The following is a 20732-nucleotide window of genomic DNA, read 5'->3' on the forward strand; positions in this document are numbered from 1 at the left end:
TGAAGTCTCACATACTTAGTGCCATCAGAAAAAGAGAGAAAGTATGGGAAAATGAGGGGAAAAAAGGTCGGAAATGGCCTTTGGGAAATAGTCTCTCTCTTCACTTGGTATTCCTTCAGTAGCCTATATTTGAGATACATGAAAAGAAATGTGAGGTAGTGTGTCTGAATGCTTCGGGGTAAGCTGTGCCAATGGCCAAACTACTAGTATTATATACTAAAGCTTTAATTTACATACAGTAGCAGACACATTTCTTTGCATGTTAGTTTTACTTTTGTTTTGCTAGGAGTCCTATGATTGTATGAAGAAAAAACAGATGTTTAGGTAAGAATATAATTTTTTTGACTAAAACTTAATTTTGTTTAGTACTTAAACTTTTGCAGATAACTTTTATTAAATTAAATTGTAGTTTCTCAGGCAGAATGTGATGCAGTTTTTAGCTGCTAATTCCACTATGCTAATACAGCTAGCTAAACACTGGCTGACAGGGGTGGGCTAGATTGTAGCACATCATTAAAAGTGTTACAACTATCCCCTTTCATGCAACTAAAGAGTTTCTTTTTTATAATCTTACAGAATGCCTAAACAGTGGAAAAGAAAGACAGATAGATGTGTGCCAGCCAGTGTTAAAAAAAAGGAACTGATGAGGTTTCAAAGAAGAACAGGTCAGTTGGATCGCAAGGACAATGTTGAAAGCCAGTGGTGAGGATTCTGAGACGTCAGACAATGAAAACGTTTATGTTGTCTGTAAGGAGCCATTTGGAAACTCAAAGCCAAAGTAAGTGTGGGTAAAATGTGTCTAGTGTTCATTAAGCTTAAATACTGCTAAGGAAGTTTGTTCTAATAGACTAATTTACAGACAAATGCACAAACCCTGAGTCAAACAGAAAGTGGATTTGAGCTGACATTGTCAATGAAGAGAGACATTATTCTTTTGCTATAAACCTATTTCTTAAGCATATTGCATGGTGTGGCCACAGTTTATGCTTCTTTTGTCTAATTGTTACAACTTACCCCAGCATGTGTTAAATCCTACCCCGGCAGAGGTTTGAAATGATGCCTTATGCAGTAAACAAATGTAGGCACTTTGTATAAAAGTTGGAGCACTCTAGCTAAACAATTCAGTGAGTACTGATGCTGAAGCAACAAGTGTGACAGCCATAACCGATCTCCCTCAATAGTTGAGATACAGTAAAATATAGGTATGACTTATGCTGAAATGATAATCATATATGATGAAACTTTTTGATAGCATATGCTGTATGATTGTTTGTATTTTGTGAGGCAGTTTCCATAACCTTTAGCGCCATCTATTGGCTTATTTGTTACCTCAGGGTCAAACAAAAGGATTTAAAGGAATAGTTCACTTCAAAATGAAAATTCGGTCATCATTTACTCACCCTCAAGTTGTTTCAAACCTGTATTAGTTTCTTTCTTCTGCTGAACACAAAGGAAGATATTTTGAAGAATGTCGGTAACCAAACAGTTGATGGACACCATTGACTTCCATTGTACTTTTTTCCCCCTACTATGGAAGTCAATGGGGTAGATCAACTGTTTGGTTACTGACATTCTTTTATTTTGAAGTGAACTATTCCTTTAAGTATGATCATTTATCGTTAATTTACTGTCTGTCATTACACACACAAAAAAAAAAATCCAGTTTTTATTCTGAATGTCTTTTAGTCTCTGATGTCTCTTTTCTTGTCATGGGTCAGGAGTATTTCTGTCTCCCTTTCCAGAGTCTTAATTTTGTGGTGTTGAGGCATTTCTGAACCATGTAAGCATGGTCTCAACAACTGAAGTGTTGGTGTGGATATAGGTCTTATGGTCTCTGGTCTACTTATAGTGTACCAAAAGTGATAATTACCACAACCACTACTTAGTGTGGTATGTTTTTTTTTCACTCTGCAAAAGAGAAAGTAGCCATCATAGGAGTTAAAAATTGAAGAAAAAACACACACATTTAGCTTTTTATGCAATTCAGTTCATTAAAGTTGACATGGCTCTGAGCCTCAAATGGTCTAGTACTGGTCTGGATCATGGGAGGGTAGGGTAGCCTATGGGGTAGCCTAGCCTTCACTTTATATGATGAACAGATTTAATTTAGTCTTTTATTCACAAATTAACATTGATCAGCAAGAACTAACCTCATTGGTTCTTGCGGAAGCTCAAATGTGCTGCGTAACACAGGAATGAACCTCATCTTCATTTATATAGCGCTTTTAACAATGTAGATGGTTTCAAAGCAGCTTTACAGAGATAAACGTATAATTTAAGGTAACAGATATTGTTTTGGCTTTCTAGCGGTTCTTTAATAAAGTTATATTCCAGCTAAAGTTAGTTTTGATTGATTCGCTTCTGTCGCAACGATCATTTGTTATTAAATTAGGGGCCGCTAAGACGACACCATTCTCTCTACATAGACTTTAAACGCGAACCTGTGAGAAACGCTGATGGCGTTCACATGCGCATTAAGAATTTGTTCTGTAGTTATGTGCGTTTGAATATATGTGCGCAGGTTTGTAATTCCCTTCAAACCAAGCCTAAACAAAGTACTGATGTTTCCTTATAAATTTGGAGAATGAACCTTATTGGTTCTTGCGGACGATCAAACGTGCTGCGTAACACAGAAAAAATGAACCTCATTGGTTCTTGAAGAAGCTCAAACGTACTGTGTAACACGAGAATGAACCTCATTGGTTCTTGCAGAACCTTAAACATGCTGTGTAACACGAGAAGTAACCTCATTGGTTCTTGAAGAAGCTCAAAAGTGCTGTGTAACTCGAGAATGAACCTCATTGGTTCTTGCAGAAGCTCAAACGTACTGTGTAACACGAGAATGAACCTCATTGGTTCTTGCAGAACCTTAAACATGCTGTGTAACACGAGAAGGAACCTCATTGGTTCTTGAAGAAGCTCAAAAGTGCTGTGTAACTCGAGAATGAACCTCATTGGTTCTTGCAGAAGCTCAAACGTACTGTGTAACACGAGAATGAACCTCATTGGTTCTTGAAGAAGCTCAAACGTGCTGCGTAACACGAGAATGAACCTCATTGGTTCTTGAAGAAGCTCAAAAGTGCTGTGTAACTCGAGAATGAACCTCATTGGTTCTTGCAGAAGCTCAAACGTACTGTGTAACACGAGAATGAACCTCATTGGTTCTTGCAGAACCTTAAACATGCTGTGTAACACGAGAAGGAACCTCATTGGTTCTTGAAGAAGCTCAAATGTGCTGCGTAACACAAGAATGAACCTTATTGGTTCTTGCTGAAGCTCAAACGTGCTGTGTAACACAAGAATGAACCTCATTGGTTCTTGAAGAAGCTCAAACGTGCTGTGTAACACGAGAATGAACCTCATTAGTTATTCCAGAAGCTCAAACATGCTGCGTAACATGAGAATGTTACGCAGCATGTTCCTGCAGACGATCACGATTATTAGTTCCTGCAGACGATCAAAAGACCTGCGTAACACCGAAAAATTAACCTCATTGGTTCTTGCGGAAGCTCAAACGTGCTGCGTAACACGAGAATGAACCTTATTGGTTCCTTTGGACGATCAAACGTGCTGCGTAACACAAGAATTAACCTTAATGGCTTCTGCGGACAATCAAACGTGCTGCGTAACACAGAAAAATGAACCACATTGGTACTTGCTGAAGCTCAAATGTGCTGCGCAACACACAAAAATGAACCTCATTGATTCTTGCACAATCAAACATGCTGAGCTTCTGTTTACCACAACAGTGGGTTGATATGTGAGTTGATGAATGTTTAGGCCTAAGTGAATAAAAGCCTAAATTCAATCTGTTCATTATATAAAGTGATCGAGTCGCTTCATAAAATTTGGACTAAACCGCTTCAGTCAAATGGATTAGATTTACAAACTCTTTATGAACTTTTTGAAGCGTCATGGTTGTTGCGTAGCTGTCAATGGAGGGACAGAAAGCTATCAGATTTCATCAAAAATACCTTCATTTGTGTTCCGAAGATGAACGAAGGTCTTACAGGTTTGGAACGACATGAGGGTGAGTAATCAATGACAGGATTTTCATTTTTGGGTGAACTCCTTTAAAAAATAGCACTGCACCAAATGAGCAGATTCTCATCATTATAATTAATATTGACAGTATATAGTTTCTAAATCCAGGCACACTTACTGTTGTGAAAGACGGTTAAATGGTTAAAGGTAAGTTTGGTCAAGTGTGATAAGATAATTAATGGCATGAGTGATGTATTGCTTGAATAAAGGTAGTATGAAACGTAATTTAAAATATTTTAACAGGTCTTGTTAGATCTTGCATAGTTAAGGAGCTTCCTAAAGAATAAAATATGCGAGTGAAATTTAAAGACGGTCATGAGGCAAAGCATCAAATATGTTTAAAATGACAAACGTTCACCACTGAACATCTCCGGTAATATCTGGCGCCACCTAGCGGTACAGCCACTGAGAGGACCTTGAGCGTTTTCTTCAAGGAATGACTAACCAAAATCAGTGATTTACCTTTGCTTTGCAAAGTGTAGCTACTGTAATCTTATCAGTAAAGAATAAGTGATTCTTGCTTAAAAGGAGATTATTGATTAAGTCTAGCAGTCAAAGGTCTTCATGGGTCTGATTCAGGATAAGAGTTTGAGAGTTCTGCTCGTCGAAAAATGTAAGTAAAACTTGTGGCATATAACATTTCTATATACTTATATATTTACTGTTTATACGTATGTTTTATTTTATTTTATTATTTAAGAAGTAGTTACTATAGCTATTGTTGCATTAAATAGGCTACAATTAAATGCAGAAAATAAACAAAATGACAGAGACCCTAAAAGCTTCTCACACCTTTTCTATGTATTTCATTTATTGTGATTTTACAGTACTAACAAAGGTGTTTTGGCCTAAAATCTGGTTATTTTTTAGAAACAGAATAAGTGTACCCCTTTAGATTAGCATGTAACATATATATATATATATATATATATATATATATATATATATATATACACACACACACACACATAATTTTTGATATATAATATATTATAATTTAAATATATCAATTGTATTTCACTTTTATTTTATTATTAATATATTCTGTATATATAATATTATTAATCGCATCCAAAATAAAAGTTTGTGTTTACATAATATATGTGTGTGTACTGTGTATAATTATTTTGTATATATAAATACACACACATGCATGTATATATTTAAGAAATATTTGCATACATATACTGTATATATTTATATATAATTTATATTATATATAAATATAATTTTTTTATATAAAAATTACACATTTTTCTTAAATATATACAAGCATGTGTGTGTATTTATATATACAAATTTAATTATACACAGTACACACACATATATTATTTAAACACAAACTTTTATTTTGGATGCGATTAATCACGATTAATCTTTTGACAGCCCTAATATATATATATATATATATATATATATATATATATATATATATATATATATATATATATATATTCATGTATAATCATGTATATTATAATATTCATGTAATTGTGTTATAAGGGATAAAAGATGCAAATAGATAGTTGCCATTTTAATCACATCTTTACCTTCACTAGTTCACTAGTAAATGGCCATGCAGTATAACACATTTAGTATGCAAATATTAATATATCATATATAGTAGCACAATTAATATAAAGGCATACAATCCGCATGTAATATTAATAACAACAACATCAATAATAATAATAATAATAATAATAATAATAATAAGTAAAACTCTTACAAAAAAAAAAAAAATGTAATGCATTTTCGTCACGTATATTCGTCAGCTACGCCAAAATCATGCATGTCAATCTGACTGTATTGCATTATAGTAACAAGTAGGCAGTGCTACGGCCCCTTTAAGAGATCAGTGGACTCGTTTAAGAGATCTGCCCGTCTGCTGTGTGTGTGAGTTCAGTGACATCAACAACACACGCAGATCCCTGTTCTCTGGGGGGGATTGCCATTAACTCGCACACAATAAAAGCTCCAGGGACATCGTGCGGCTCTTTTTCAGACAGCAGAGGGGAAGCTGGGATATATTTACAGCAGGTGTTCCTGAAGGATCTATCACAGACTATCAGCAGGGTTCATGAAACTTTGCTACGATTTGCGAGCTAGGTAAGCGGACCTTTAAACAGATTCAAGACGGCAACAGGCGATTTACAGTTATGTCTTCTTCACCACTGTCATAATTCATAGAGAAACCCCGTTTATATTAAGAGTAACGCTCTTGAAAACGAAGCTATAACGGACAGTGTCGCACTAAGAGCTCGCTGATTTAAATAGCTAAGCTTGGATACGTCATAATCTAATGTGTCATGTCTTTGTTTAATGTGGCATTTAAATGCGTTCCAGGAACGCGGCCGTTATTCTGTCATTCAGACACGCCGATCAAGGTACAGAACGTATCATTATGTGGAGAACGGATACATTGTATCCACACGCGACATGTAGACGGCCTACAGATCATGCGTATGATGATGATGATGATGGAGTGAAAGTTGTTACATGTGTCAGTGATGTTGCGATGATTGTCGCGTGATGCTGAAATGAAGTCATTCACTCATTCATTTACTGATTCGTTGATCTTCTGATCAACCTATTCATTGTTCCGTTTAAGCATGATCACTCCCATAGGCGGAGTTTCATTTTTGTACTGGTTAATTATAATAATAAATAATAACGATAATAATAATAATATTAAAGGAATTGATTATTTAAAGGATTAAAAGGGATTTAAGGCAATGAATGAAGTTCTACTCTACTGTACTGTAGGCTACTGGTCTAATTTGAGTTATTAAGTAATCAATTAAAAGGGATAGTTACCCAGAAATGACAATTCTATCATAACTTACTCACCCTCAAATTGTTCCAAACCTGTTTGAGTTTCTTACTTCTGCTGAACACAAAAAAAGATATTTTGAAGAATGTTGGTAATCAAACAGTTGATGCCTTTGAAGGCACAATATGTAACTTTTTTGCTTTAAAATTAGCAAAAATCACTATATCTATGTTATATATTTTTTCTAGTTGTGTACTTACATTATCCCAACTGTTTCCAACAACTTTCAAACCAGGAGAAATTTTAATTTAATTTTTAGACACGGCACGTTTCTTTATTTCCGTTTTGTCGCAGTCAATGGCGTCATATCCGCGTTGTCCCTGGTTTCCGCTCATACTGCCATGGTAACCAGAGCTATGAGCAGAGCCCTCTGATTAACCAAAGCGACAGACGCAGACTACTGTGGAGTTCGCAATGTCTATTTGCATGCTGTTGTTGTTTCGTTCAAACATTACGGACCATGGCAAGCAGACTTTGGCTAAAAAAGGAGAACTAAAACGAGAATCAATATCAGCGCGGTGTTTTCGAGATGCCGAGAGTTCCCATAGACAGTATATAAACGAGAGCTCCACGTCCAAGACTTCGACCGCTCCTACATGTACTTTATTAAACAGGTGAGCACATTTACATAAAGGGCAATTCCGCGCAAAACTGTCACATCCATAACGCCAACTAAATACCATGGCAGTGTGTTGGCGTTATGGATGTGACAGTTTTGCGTGGAATTGCCCTAAAACTAATCAATGTTATATAGTTCAACAATGATAAAATGTTAGAATATGATCTGTATGTTATTCTAATGTTGATCTAGTTTACTGCTAGTCTCATACAGACAAACTAACACATACATTTCAACACATTCAAATGCAGTTTAGTGTGATAGTGTAATGTTAGACCAAGTGAAACAGCGCTGCGTTACCTCACAAGTTTAATTTGTCTAATAAACTGACCTGTGAGTTGTAATTCTGCTCTTATGTGTAGTTCGGTAGAATGAAATGTCCTTATTCAGGGCTCCAGACTAACTTTTTTTATTAGGAGCGCTGTAGCCCCTGACTTAAAATTTTAGGAGCACAAGCAGAAAATTTAGGGGCGCACCTTAAATCATCTTACAATGCAATTATTCACATTTTCCCCCAAAATAACTGTATTACTGACAAATGCTTTGATAATAAATAGCCTTAACGTACAGAAAGTATGGTGCAGTTTTATTTTAAGATCACAGGGCTCCAGACTAACATTTGAGGGCAGCGGCACTAAGTTCTACAGAAAGTATTTGGTAGCACTGTGGGATGACAAAGCACTGAGCTTAATTTGAGGTGTATAGATAAAGTTAACTTTAATTATTATCATTCATAATGTCTTAATAATTCAAAAGCAAAATGAGTGACAAAATAGATATTAGGGAGTGAAAATAGCCAATAGGCGTCCTCTGCAGCTATGTTTACAATAGTAATTTAATATTTTTTTCTTTTCTTTTTTTAAATAAGTGTGAGTTTTCCTACTTCTTGAAACTTAGTTTTATAAATAGGGACAATCTTTAAAGGATGAACAAAAAATGTTTTGGTCAACACATTAAAAATAACATTTAAATATGATATTATAGTTTTGAAGTGCTGGAAAAAGATGTGTAGGCTACTGTTATAACCACGATATACCATAGTTACAGTAAGTGGTGTTACTACATTAAATCCAAGGTGAATGTTGCTGATCTGTGGACCAAGCCTTCTATAACTTGTTCGTTCATGGCAAATGTTTCTCCTGGTTTCCACGTCAGCGCTGTTTGATCTGATATATGGTTTATAACAGAGAATTCTGCGTCAAATCTGAATGTTTCTCACTGGATCTCGCAGCAATGTTATTAATTCTGTCGCGAACTCAATGGATTTCTTCACTGGATCTCCACGATGTAACTGTTTCGCGTGATCGCGATCGGCCCGCGACTGGCGAGAGAAGCTCTGCGCTGTCTATTATTGGTTCGAACTATTAAACGGTCTATGAAGTAGAAATGAGTAGCGCAGCGCAGCGCAGTTTTTTTCATTTTATTTAATAACATGTCACGGAATACTCTGCTTGAGGCTGAGATGCGTTTTGTGTTTAAACTGCGAAGTGCCTGCAAACTTCTATTTCCCCGCAGTTCTGGGGTAGCGACTGCAACATTTGCAGCTCATGGAGTTCGTCACCTTACTTACAGTACCTCAACCAGCTGAATTTTCGTAGCCAGTCTTCCCGAAAATAGTGGGTTCAGGCCTTTATCATCATCCGACCGACTGTGTCTGTCTGTCCGTGACATTGATATTTGTCTCCGTCTCCTTCCCACAGACGTTTAACTTACGCGCGCTCGCTTATCTCTAGGACCCTCCCCCTCCACACATTAGCCAGTTACAGTGGCCATTCCCTATTCTTCTCACACTCATTGGCCTGCTACACATTCCGGATTCTTTGACGCGCCCCTTCCACGTTTAACGTAAAAAAAAAAAAATTACTGGTCGCACATGTGCGACTGGATGTAAAATTCAGTCGCACATTCTCAAATTTTGGTCGCAAAATGCGACCATTTGGTCGCAGTCTGGAGCCCTGTTATTCCTTTATATCCGCGGGACTCGCGTCTCGTGTGGAGCTGATAGCTGTCTCTTAGCAATCCCGAACTGCTTCATATCACAGTCATGATAAAAGCATCGATGTATTCAGTCAACCATAAACATTATTAGATCGGTCGGCTTGACGTTGACGACAACATCCATAATTCTTAGCATGTGTTGCGTCATCAAACTACGCCTTTGTTATTGTAAAAAGGTTAGCGCCTAGAGGCGAATAATTCCATACTGTGGCTTTAACTTCCATAGTATTTTTTTCATACTATGGAGGTCAGTAGGGTCCATCAACTGTTTGTTTACCAACGTTTTTCTTCAGAAGAAAGAAACTCATACAGATTTGGAACAACTTGAAGGTGAGTAAATGATTTTTTGGTGAACTATCCCTTAAACTATTTGAAAATAATATTTTATTTAAAAAATGTGCACACGTTAACTCTTATCGTATGTCCAATATGGCGAAAACGCAAACGTTTCTTGTGTCATCACATTCATTTATGGCGAAATTTCATGAAAAGTTGAGTAGTTTGCATCACTAGATAGTCTATTACTGTTGGTCGCTGAACATTTCAATTCTCATAAAACAGTTATATATCTTTCCACTAACTCTCATTTCAGTAACAGTATAAGACCGTAAGAAACGCCTTATCTGATTTGACAAAGCAGCCTAAAAATGTAATCATCTTAAAAATGTCACTTCTAAAACTTTTGTAATCCAAACAACAAACAGATTTACTCATTCTACAAAAAAAAATTATAAGATAAGACAAATTAAATGGGAAAATATATTCATAGCCCAGACAAAATCATTGATTCATCGATACGTAGATTCATTCATTGATTAAGCCACTGATTCATTTATCCATTGTGAAATCAACTGATTCATGAAAATAAACTGATTCATCGGTCTGTTTTTTATTTTCATTGATATATGATCTTATAACTAAGTGATTCATTCATTCAGCAAACTATTGAATCAATGGTTAATTTAATAAAATGATCTGAATCATTGAAGTCAATCGATCCATTGAGTACTTGATTTGTTGATTCATCTTTGGATTAATTGGTCCATAGACTCAATGACCTATTGAGTCACTGATTCAAATCAACTGAATCAGTAAAATCAGCTAAATCATTGATCTTTTGAATCATTGATTAATTCAACTTTTGATTAACTGATCCGTGGGTTTAGTAATTATTTGAACCATTAGTCACTGATTCATGTATTCATTGAATCACCCATTCAGATTTATTCACTTTCAGATTCAGCTGTTTTCTCAAGCAATGATCAGTGTGAAGCAGGATTCCTGCACTGAGAGAGTTGGCAGCACCTGTGGCTTTGAACTCTGAGAATGACTAATGCACAAATAAAGAAGTGTGTGTGTTATGCAGCATATATATTTGATCTTGAATGAACTGAATTTAATCTCTGTCTCACATTTATGAATGTCCTCTGATATTGAAAGTCATGGTGTTTGTCCAGTGCTCTCAATGGTGTTCAGATAGAAATAATTTAGATGACCTTGGTGGTGGATATTCATGCAGAGAATAGAGATGTGGGCAGTATAGAGATCTGTGGGTGGACACATTTACTTCCGCCTTGTGTACTTGATTCGAGGCTTCTGCAGCTCTCACAGCATGCAGAATCACAATAACAGCCAAATATAATTTCATAATAATAAGTACCGAGAGCTCTCAAAGCAATCCCTGTTCTATAATGTAGTTCCTGAGAGGGACGGTTACAATTGAATCTCCTGTCCCCATTGTTTTGTTGTCTCTCATGGCTTGATATAATCAGCATGACATTATCTTCTCTACATAATACCTTTTTATTCTTATCTTGTCATTTTAACTTGTAAATATTAGCTTAAATTGTAAGTGGTAGAGCAAAAAAGTGTTAAAATGCTGTTATAATTGACTTGCCCTCAAGTTCATATTCAACACCTTTATGACTTGCTTCCATGGAGAATTTTTTTTATTAATTTGCATTTACTTAAGCTGGCGGTTTTATCCAAAGCGACTTGACAATTTCACACAGTAAATTATATTTATACACAATTACCAAGTCTATTAGAAAGTTATTAGGAATCAGGCTAGAGCAGAGGTGAAATGGAGGAAAGAAGAAAAATATGTTTTTAAGGTTGTGGAGTGAAGCCATTTGTCCTCTATAATGGTTGAAACTATTACATTATGATGGGTTTTTTGAAACCGTTTCAAAAAGGTAGTGGCATTGCCAAAATCAATTCTGTGGGAAATCCACATATGTCACTTTCTCCACTGTATTTTAAACAAAACAACTTTGGTCAGTGATTCTTGCTCAAGGCAGGAAAAGCCCCTGCAATCCATTTTCAACCTGTTGTGATCATTAGAGATTTCCTCTTGCCGTTGGTCTTCAGAACAAAACAGCAGATTAATACCCTTTCGTGTTAAAAGGTCAGCCTTAGAGACTACTGAGAATATTCATTCACGTGTTTTTGTGAAAGTCCTGAGGACATAAGCGTGTGTCAGAGAGGTGACTTCTGGGTAAACCATTTCAGAGAAGAGGAGATTCACGTTTAATCAAGGGTTGTGTTATTAATGAAATCAAAACTGTTAGTGTGTACATATTCATTATAAAAGCTTCAGGTTGTTCATTATTATTATATGTCAAGTGAATAAAACATTGCTGTTGAATAAATAAATGGTTATGTTATGATGGCGTATGATTTTTAATAGTTCTTTCTTTCTTTTTATTTTAGTTGCTTCAGAATGTTTTACTTTTGATAGAGGATGGTCCTGATTTAAATCCTGAAATCAAATGAACACTACACGGTACTAAAACTTTTGTCAGTCGACCAAGTTGACACCAGCCAATGGCAGTAATCTCAAATGAGCCACGAATTGGCTAATGAATGGGATTGGATGATATATATCGGCCTGTCAGTACTATTGACTTACTGTGATAAAGCCACTTTGCTTCTTCATTATGTGGAAGTGAGCTTTCCAGGGGGTTGGCAGCATAACACGTGTTCTTTTTTAAGGCCAATTCACACCGCACAGACAAACACCAACAAACAAATTGGCAGTTGGATTTAGTATGTTATGAAAAATAACTGTCATGTTCACACTGCCCCAGCAGACACCAACAAACACTGATTGAACATGGTCAGTGAAAACAAACTCTGACCAACGCCAACAGATGTCGACAGTTTGTCTAAGTGGTGTGAATTGGCCTTAAAATGTAACTATTTATTCTCCTGTGTGAGTTCTTACTTTTAAAGTTCCCTGTAAAGTTTTGTACCTTTTGTCCTTAATACTTTGTCATACTTTTTTGACTCTGCAGGGCTGCCATACACAATGTTAAGGTAAAGCCTAAAGCAGCTGTGTTGAACATGCTAAAGCGGCTGGACAAAATAAGATTCCGCGGTCCAAAGCGAGATGACTTCATGGATCTACCCGAGTCCCCTACGGGGTCAGACACTGAATGTAGTGATGACATGCTACTGAGACCTCGACCTTCAATGCGAGACAATGATGAGCAAAGAGACCCTGTAAGTACTGTAATTACAGATGTTCTGCAACTTTGTTAAAAATAGGGGCTTTTGCACCGAAGGAACCTTTTCATAGTTCCTAAAACTATTGGCGAAAGTACCTGGATTTTGGCATGTTCGCATCGCAGGAACTAGGAATGGAGGGACTCCATTTTAGGGATTCTAGGAACTCCTTTTGGAGGAACTAATTTAGTAGGGCTTGCATAGACTAGTCGAGTAGTCGATAGATCGACTACTTCAACCACTAGTCGACGCTGTCGGAAACAATCGACTACTCGAGCGTCCATTAACCATAAATGAATTAAAAATGGCGAACGTCACCAACAGACACCACGCGTCAGATGTGTGGAAGTATTTCATCAAGGATGACAAAAATATTGTAATTGGCCTGAAATAATGACCTTGAGCGCGGAAAAGACGCGATATGTGAACGGCCCCTAGAAGCAGACGTCTGAAATGAAAGGCAAGAACGGCTATTTATTTGGCTTTAGACTGTTACATGAAAATTTTAAAATGAAATGTCATAATTTTAATGTTTTGAGAGTTTACTTATGTAATTGTTGCATTAGGCTATGAATTAATAAATGTTTATTGATAAGATCTAGCTATTTCATGTCTTTTCATTTACAGTAGCATAAACGACGAGTAGTCGAGTAACTCGAGAATTGTTTTGATAAGAAATCGACTAGCAGAAATCAGTAGTCGTGCAACCCCTATAATTTAGCTCCTACTTCAGAGTAGGGTCTAAACCACCACTATAGGAACTACCAGTGACGTTAGTGTTCGCTGATTGGTCGAACGCATGTGAAACAGTGGCACCCGCCACAGCAACACTGGCAACACTAGACATTAACCACACGGCATACGCTAATACCTTATCATATACTGTCTACTTTCAATGTATAACAGTTCTATCTAATCGCGTATTAGACAAGACTGTTAGACAGATCGAAAAATAATGAACTCAGGCTCTGTCGTTCTCAGCGCCGTCAAAATAAAGGTCTGCCACTCCGTCAAAATAAAAGTCACAACAAAAAGCGCGGCTCACGTCACTTCAGAGTTCCTACTGGCGGTGTGAACGCAACCAGGAAAATGTTCCTAAGGGAACCACACTGGTGGCTAGTTCCTATAACTAAGTTCCTAGAACTACCCGGTGCGAAAGCCCCCTATGAGGTACTCGTTTAGGAATTTCTGTATGTTAGTTAATAATTTGAAGATTGAGGGCTGCTAGAATGTTGTGTTAAAGGACGTGCGCAAATGTCAAACACATTGTTTTGTATGAGAACATAGATGCAGTTCCTTTAAATCAGTTTTCTCTATTCAAATTGTGCTTGTGATGAATCTCTTTAAGTGTCTGACCTTTTCACATGAACTTATTCTATATCTTCCTTCCATAATGTTGTAAATATCTCTGTTGTCTCATTCGCCTGGTTAAACTGAGTTGATATGCAGGAAGCAAGAAATGCAGTCCTCGGTCTGTCATCCTGCAGCCAAATGATGCTTTAATGCACTTCACTATCCTGTTAAAACCAGACTCTGCTGCTTCAGTTTGGTACCTTTTCATTTCACAGATGGTTTATGGAAGAATTCCTTGCCGTAATCGTGTTAGAGATGTTTTCTGAGAGGTTTATGGTCATAGCTGTGTAATTTGGTGTTCTGATTATTTTGAGGCTTTCCCCTCAATGATGGAGCCTCAGATTAGTCATGGTGTTGCATAAGTGTCTCACAATAGAGCCAACCTCCTCTGCTTCCATCTGCAACATTAGAGTGTGTTTTTTAAATGTAAACTGAAATGTTGTCGGGTGACAGTCATGTGGGTTTTTTTTTTTCCTCTAGGATGCTGAAGAGCATATTTCTCTATGGGATGGTGTCTAATTCTCACCCCTTATCCATGGCTCTGTTCGAAAACCCACCCAGTTGCCCACCCAGGCAATAGTTTCAGGGATCTTTGAGTGCTCCAAATAGTATACGGCTAAACTATCCATCCATTCTCCCAACAGCTTGTCCTAAATAGGGTCACATGAGTCCTGGCGCTTATCCTAGCATCTCGGGACACCTTGAATAGATAGCCAGTCCATCGCAGGGCTGCACACATACCTTATTTAATTTAGTCTCTTCAGCTCACCTATCCTGCCTGTCTTTAGATTGTGGGAGAAACCGAAGCACCCAGAATAAACCCAAACCAACAAAGGGAGAACATGCACTCCACGTAGAAAGGCCTCTTGGCTCAAGTGGGAGCAGCAAAACTGGATATTACATTTTCACGTCACATTTTAGTATCGGTACGGTACGCTTGGAACCTCAACAGAGGTGGTACCATTTAAAGCGAGCCGTACCGTACCGTACCATGCAGTGGAAATGCACCATAAGTGAGCCGTACCGAACCGAGCCGTACTGTACCATGCAGTGGAAAAGCGGCAATGCGTGCCGTACCGAACCGAGCCGAGCCGTACCGTACCATGCAGTGGAAAAGCGCCATATAAGGGCTTGACATTAACACCAGCCAACCCGTCAAATGCAGGTGGATTTCAGCAGTGGTGGCATCTCTCCGACAGCAAGTTGACACACGAACCCGCCTCATCTTACTCACTCATTTAATTTGCTCTGGATGAATATTGTTGGTGTTACAGGGCTTGAATTTCACCGTGGGATTTGGAACTTTGGAAAACCACTTGCCATAGTGGCTAGTGAGCAAAAATGTTCATTTCAAGCCCTGATCACTATCATATATTTTAGTCACTATGATGTTTATATTTACCTTTGGACACACAAATGTGTCTCTTAGGAATGAGTCCTAAAACTTGGATAAGATAGCATTTTTGCAAATTCAGTGGGTTTTTTGAATGAGTTTTTGGTTAAATGACTGAAATAACACAGCTCAGGGTATTTTTTACATTTTCAAGTGGTCATATGGTTCTCTGCGACATTGAACTTCATCACACCAAACATGTAAACTCATCTACTTACTAGTCTGCTTTTACATTCTTGCTGTGTTTATAAGCACAATCTTAATATTTAATGACACATTCAAAATATGCTAACTCAAACTTTCCAACTTGTAGAATTGAAATAAGGACTGAAAGGTTAATTGGAAGTTTAGTGGTGGTGACATTAAAGTCATGTATCCGTGGTGTAGTTTGTTTATAGCCTAACAATAGCTTTTTACCTCAGGCAATTGCATTTAGGCTTCATAAAAATCGTGTTAATTTGTGAATATCATCTTGATGAACAAAATGTGTATGAATCATAAACTTTTGTTGGTTACAGAGTGCATTTTCTGCTTTAATCCAAAAACCAATTGAAAAATCCCATTGGCTTTTTGTTGAGGAAACAAGGATAATGTTAAAGGGGGGGTGAAATGCTCATTTTCACTCAATCTCCTGTTAATCTTGAGTACCTATAGAGTAATATTGCATCCTTCATATCTCCAAAAAGTCTTTTGTTTTATAATATTTTTAATTGAAAGATAGACTGTACCGAGTCTTTCCGGAAAAAAAACGAGCGGCTGGGGGCGGGCCGTGTGGGCGAAGCTAAAGCTGTGCTTACCCGCCTAGCTAACAACACACAGAGACATTTGTTCAACAGTTTTACTCACCGTTCCAACGCACGGCCGCGAACCTTTATCATTGTGACTGCTCGATCCTTAAGCATTAGACGATCTGCAAATCCGTCGATCTGGGCTTTGTTTATAAAACAATCATCGTCGAAATGCAGGGAACAACAGTCTTACACAACTCCGTTTATGCTCAGGAAAACAAACTCCATCCACGGGTTCCTTAACGCTGGGTTCTTTGGGAATCTGTGCAGGGTTGTCTTGCCCTGGCAACCAAAAACACACTTCTTTGGTGACATTGACTTCCCAAAAGCCGGGCAGGGCGCTTTGATGGCGAACTGCTTTCACTCTCTTGCTCTGGTCTACGAGTGCGCGCGCGCCCGCGATCTTACCGGAGAAGTGCCCTTAGGATCCATATAAGGAAATTCCGTTACATCTGACGTCACACATACCCATACTCGAAAAAAACTTTCCGGAACTTGTGACAAACCGGAAGGAGTATTTTTGAAACAAAAATACTCCTTCAAACGTACAACTTAGTTTTTGAAACTTTGTCCATGTTTAGCATGGGAATCCAACTCTTTACCAGTGTAAAAAACTCAGTATGCATTAAATAGCATTTCACCCCCCCTTTAACTTTGGGGTTGGTCTGCAAAAAGAGTTCACTTCTGTGATGATTCAGTCATTAGCTTAGCAACATGCTAGCATCAGACTCCTCAAACAAGCTCAAGAGTGTTTTAAAAACAGTCAGTTATAATACTATCAGTTTAGATACTGCTGGAAATTGGCAAGTCACCAAGTAGACGCTGAGACATGTCACTAGGGTGTGGAATGAAATAATTACTTTGTTTTCTCATCGCCTTTTCATCATGGATCTAGGCCATGAGCACCCTGATGAAAAATCTAGCATTACTCGTCACCAGCATAAGCTATGTTTTGTTTTTCAGTATGAAATAAGTACTATAAGACCTAAGACCTTGGGTGGAAACTGATAACAATTACTTGAGGGAAAAAAAGTTCTTCAGGGAGAGACTAAATACAACCTTAAAAAAAAAATGTTTAGCCAACATAGCGAAACTAACGTGGCATTTTCGAATCTTTTATATCTTAATATTGTTACAAATATTGACTATTGATGTACTTAGTGAAACCATAGCATCAAGCTACTAGACACAACAAAAAAACTGTGCTGGTAATAACAACAATGTAGCGTATCAGCTTTATTTACAGTTGACAGTGGAGAAACGGCGTGGACATCAGGCGTAATCGGCCACGGACATTATGAGGCAAGAGTCACGTCTTGTTATCCTCTAAAGCTGAAATCCTATCAAACCAGCACATATGGTCACGAGTTTAAATCCCAAGTGCGCTAACTGATTTAAGGTCTGGGTTAAGGGAGTGGCATTTAATTCTGGGAGTGACCCAAAGGGGGTGAGAAACCGTAATCTTGATGTGAACTGTAAAAAAACGTAATTTTTGAAACCCTGTGGGAGTGTTTAACTCTGCTTTGGGACTGGATTCTGTCCTTGATCCATCTTAGTTTCAACTATTTGTTGGCATTAGGACATTTTTCTAAGGCAATAAATGATGCAAGTTTTACAACAGTGGCGTTTTTTTATTGGTTGCCCATGGAATGCTTGCACACATTGATTTTACTCTTAGAATCTCATATCTCACATACTGTAAAATCCATATTGATGAAAAGGGATGTGAAAACTTCTGAAAATATCGTATAACTGTTGGAATTAACATGATTCAGTGCTTATTTATTCATTTTAAAATATATGTATTTTAAAGATTTGTTATAAAACGTGTTCAGATTACGGTTTAGCATGTTAGTGTAAAAGGATGAATTATTCTTATTGTCTAATTGATCAGACAGTTTACATCTGACATACTTGTGAAAAAAATCCTATAGGCTTACACTGAGAGAGTCTTGCCCGTATCTAGGCACCAAAATATCATAGAGGTAAGAAACAAACACCCAGACCGTCTCACCCACCATGTTGTTATGATCACTTGACTTCACTTAATATATCCTCTACCGGGGACTTTTCGCCTACTGTTTTTATCTGTATTCGGGCGTACTACTTTTTTGGCGCACTGTTTTTCACATAGGCTACTATATACTATGGGAAGTATTTGATTTCAGATGCAGCGTTGGTGTATCCATCCATAACTTTTATGCAATATTCTGATTTTTTTATAAAAAATATGTGGTTGCCTATATTCTTTTTCCCCTTCTTAATCTAGTTCTCTAGTAGAGTTGTCAAAAAGTACTGACTTCGATACCAAGTTGGTACTGAAATTTAAAAATGTGACAATACCAGCATTTCCCTCTAGCATTTTAAGCGCTGTTGAACGGATTCCTAAACTTCTCTGATTGGCTATTGTTTTGATGGGCCCAACATATGTCTGTGATTGGCTACAATGATCTACAATGACATCTTTGACGCTCTTCACCGAGCACTTACACAGACACGGGAGCGTTTAAAAGCAGGCGTCTATCAGCGGATCCCTAATATATTCCTAATATATATACGTCACATTAAAACGTTTAAATTTCGGTACCGACTTGGTAACCGAAGTCGGTACTTTTGACAACTCTACTCTCTAGTTTTTCTGCTGCTGTGTTGGGAATGCTTCCATGATACCTAAAGCATCTTTAGCTTGTCCAAGGCTAAGCTTCTCAAAAGGCTTGTATAATTCAAAATGATAGTGTGATGGTTCCCACAGAGCTTGAGCTCTCTCCAACATAATGGTGTTTAGGCAATAAAACATTCTGAGGAGCTAAATATCGATATACCCCTGCATTGGCTTTCAGGAAGCATGTAACGTGCTGACCAGTCTTACCACTGTGTTTGCATATGTTTGCATTGGTAATTTCCTGCATCACGTGCAGTGTTGAATGCAACAGCCTGCTAACAGTGATTGTAACCAGTGGTGATGTGAGGTTTAGACAGCAGTGAGGAGTGAGTCATCGCTCACATGCGGGTTGAAATAGCTCTGCCGCACACATACAAACACAGATACACATGGAGCCAGCACAACTCTCGCCTGATAGTGTAGTAATCTGTGTAGTTTAGAATGTGTCGTCGCAGCACTTTTTTACTATTTGATTCATGCGCTAATGACTCCCTGAAGGCCGGGGGTAATGAGATCACTTTTTCACACAAGCAGGGGTTTGATTGACTTTGAATACCCGGTTTATGAGAGCTAGTCTCCTACTGGAAATTGCCTCTGCTGATGACCCTTCTAACATCTTCTGTCTCAGGACACTTTGTTTTGTGTCAAAGAGGTGCAAGATTCAAGTTAGCTAATTGGGTTTGGAATAGAGAACCTATGGTAATTTGGAGTATGTTACATTGTTGTCACATAATGTTTAACTTTACATGCACATGAGTCAGAATTAATCAATGTTTCGATTAGTATCGAGTCATTTAAACACTCCGTCCGATTGCCAGATTACTTTTAAGACAATATTTTGATTCCCCAAAGTCTGAATCCCATCCCTGGAATTTGTTGCATATAAACAATTGATTCATAATTGAATTCCCAACTCTTTCCATTTTGTGGTGATGTCAGGCATGGTTTTGTGGTGATGTCAGGCATTTTTGAAGTCCTTATGATATTATTGCAAAATGTAGTAATGAAACTAAAAACTGAGTCTACTTATAACCAAAGACAGTGTCATAAGTTAAGTGGAATTTAGATTGTATCCAAATTTGTTAAATTCCTTATGATTCATATCCCTATTGGTTGGTCGAAATATTTTGATGAAACATATGTTTTGCTAAGTTGTTTGGAGGGCTTTTAACTCTCTTTCCCCGCCATTGGCGGAAATTTCCGGCTTTCCGTGTTTTTACTGTTATATGGTAGGGGACGCTATGACACATCTTCTGAAAGAGTACTGAATCTCCTGATCAAAACACATGCGAAGAAGATGCAGAAACAAGCGATAACATATGTAATCATATGCATATGTAAAATAACGCGATTATCAACATAAAACAGCATTTAAATCAAAACTGCCCAATGTTTCTGAATTAAAGGGATAGTTCACTTTGAAATTAATTTTTGATATGTTTTAGCTTACCTCAAGGGCATCCAAGATGTAGGTGTCTTTGTTTCCGCAGTAGTTTCAATTTTGATATTTTTAGGTCAAACCGTTCTTGTCTGTC

At 37.5% G+C, this 20732-nt stretch overlaps 1 protein-coding gene across 3 annotated transcripts in view; it reads left to right on the forward strand.

Moving 5' to 3' along the window:
• The first annotated feature begins 5927 nt into the window (after nt 1-5927).
• Nucleotides 5928-20732, forward strand: part of gramd4a (GRAM domain containing 4a) — a 63653-nt gene continuing 48848 nt past the window's right edge. For all 3 annotated transcript variants that reach the window (XR_014030101.1, XM_081364157.1, XM_081364158.1), the window contains exons 1-2: nt 5928-6153; nt 12791-12998. Coding sequence is in view for 2 of the 3 variants with exons in the window: in XM_081364157.1 (XP_081220283.1) it covers nt 6125-6153; nt 12791-12998 (237 nt within the window). In the remaining variant the exon portion in view is untranslated. The remainder of the gene's footprint in view (nt 6154-12790; nt 12999-20732) is intronic.

The sequence above is a fragment of the Scardinius erythrophthalmus genome, assembly GCF_964197995.2.
Source record: "Scardinius erythrophthalmus genome assembly, chromosome: 4".
Lineage (NCBI taxonomy): Eukaryota > Metazoa > Chordata > Actinopteri > Cypriniformes > Leuciscidae > Scardinius > Scardinius erythrophthalmus.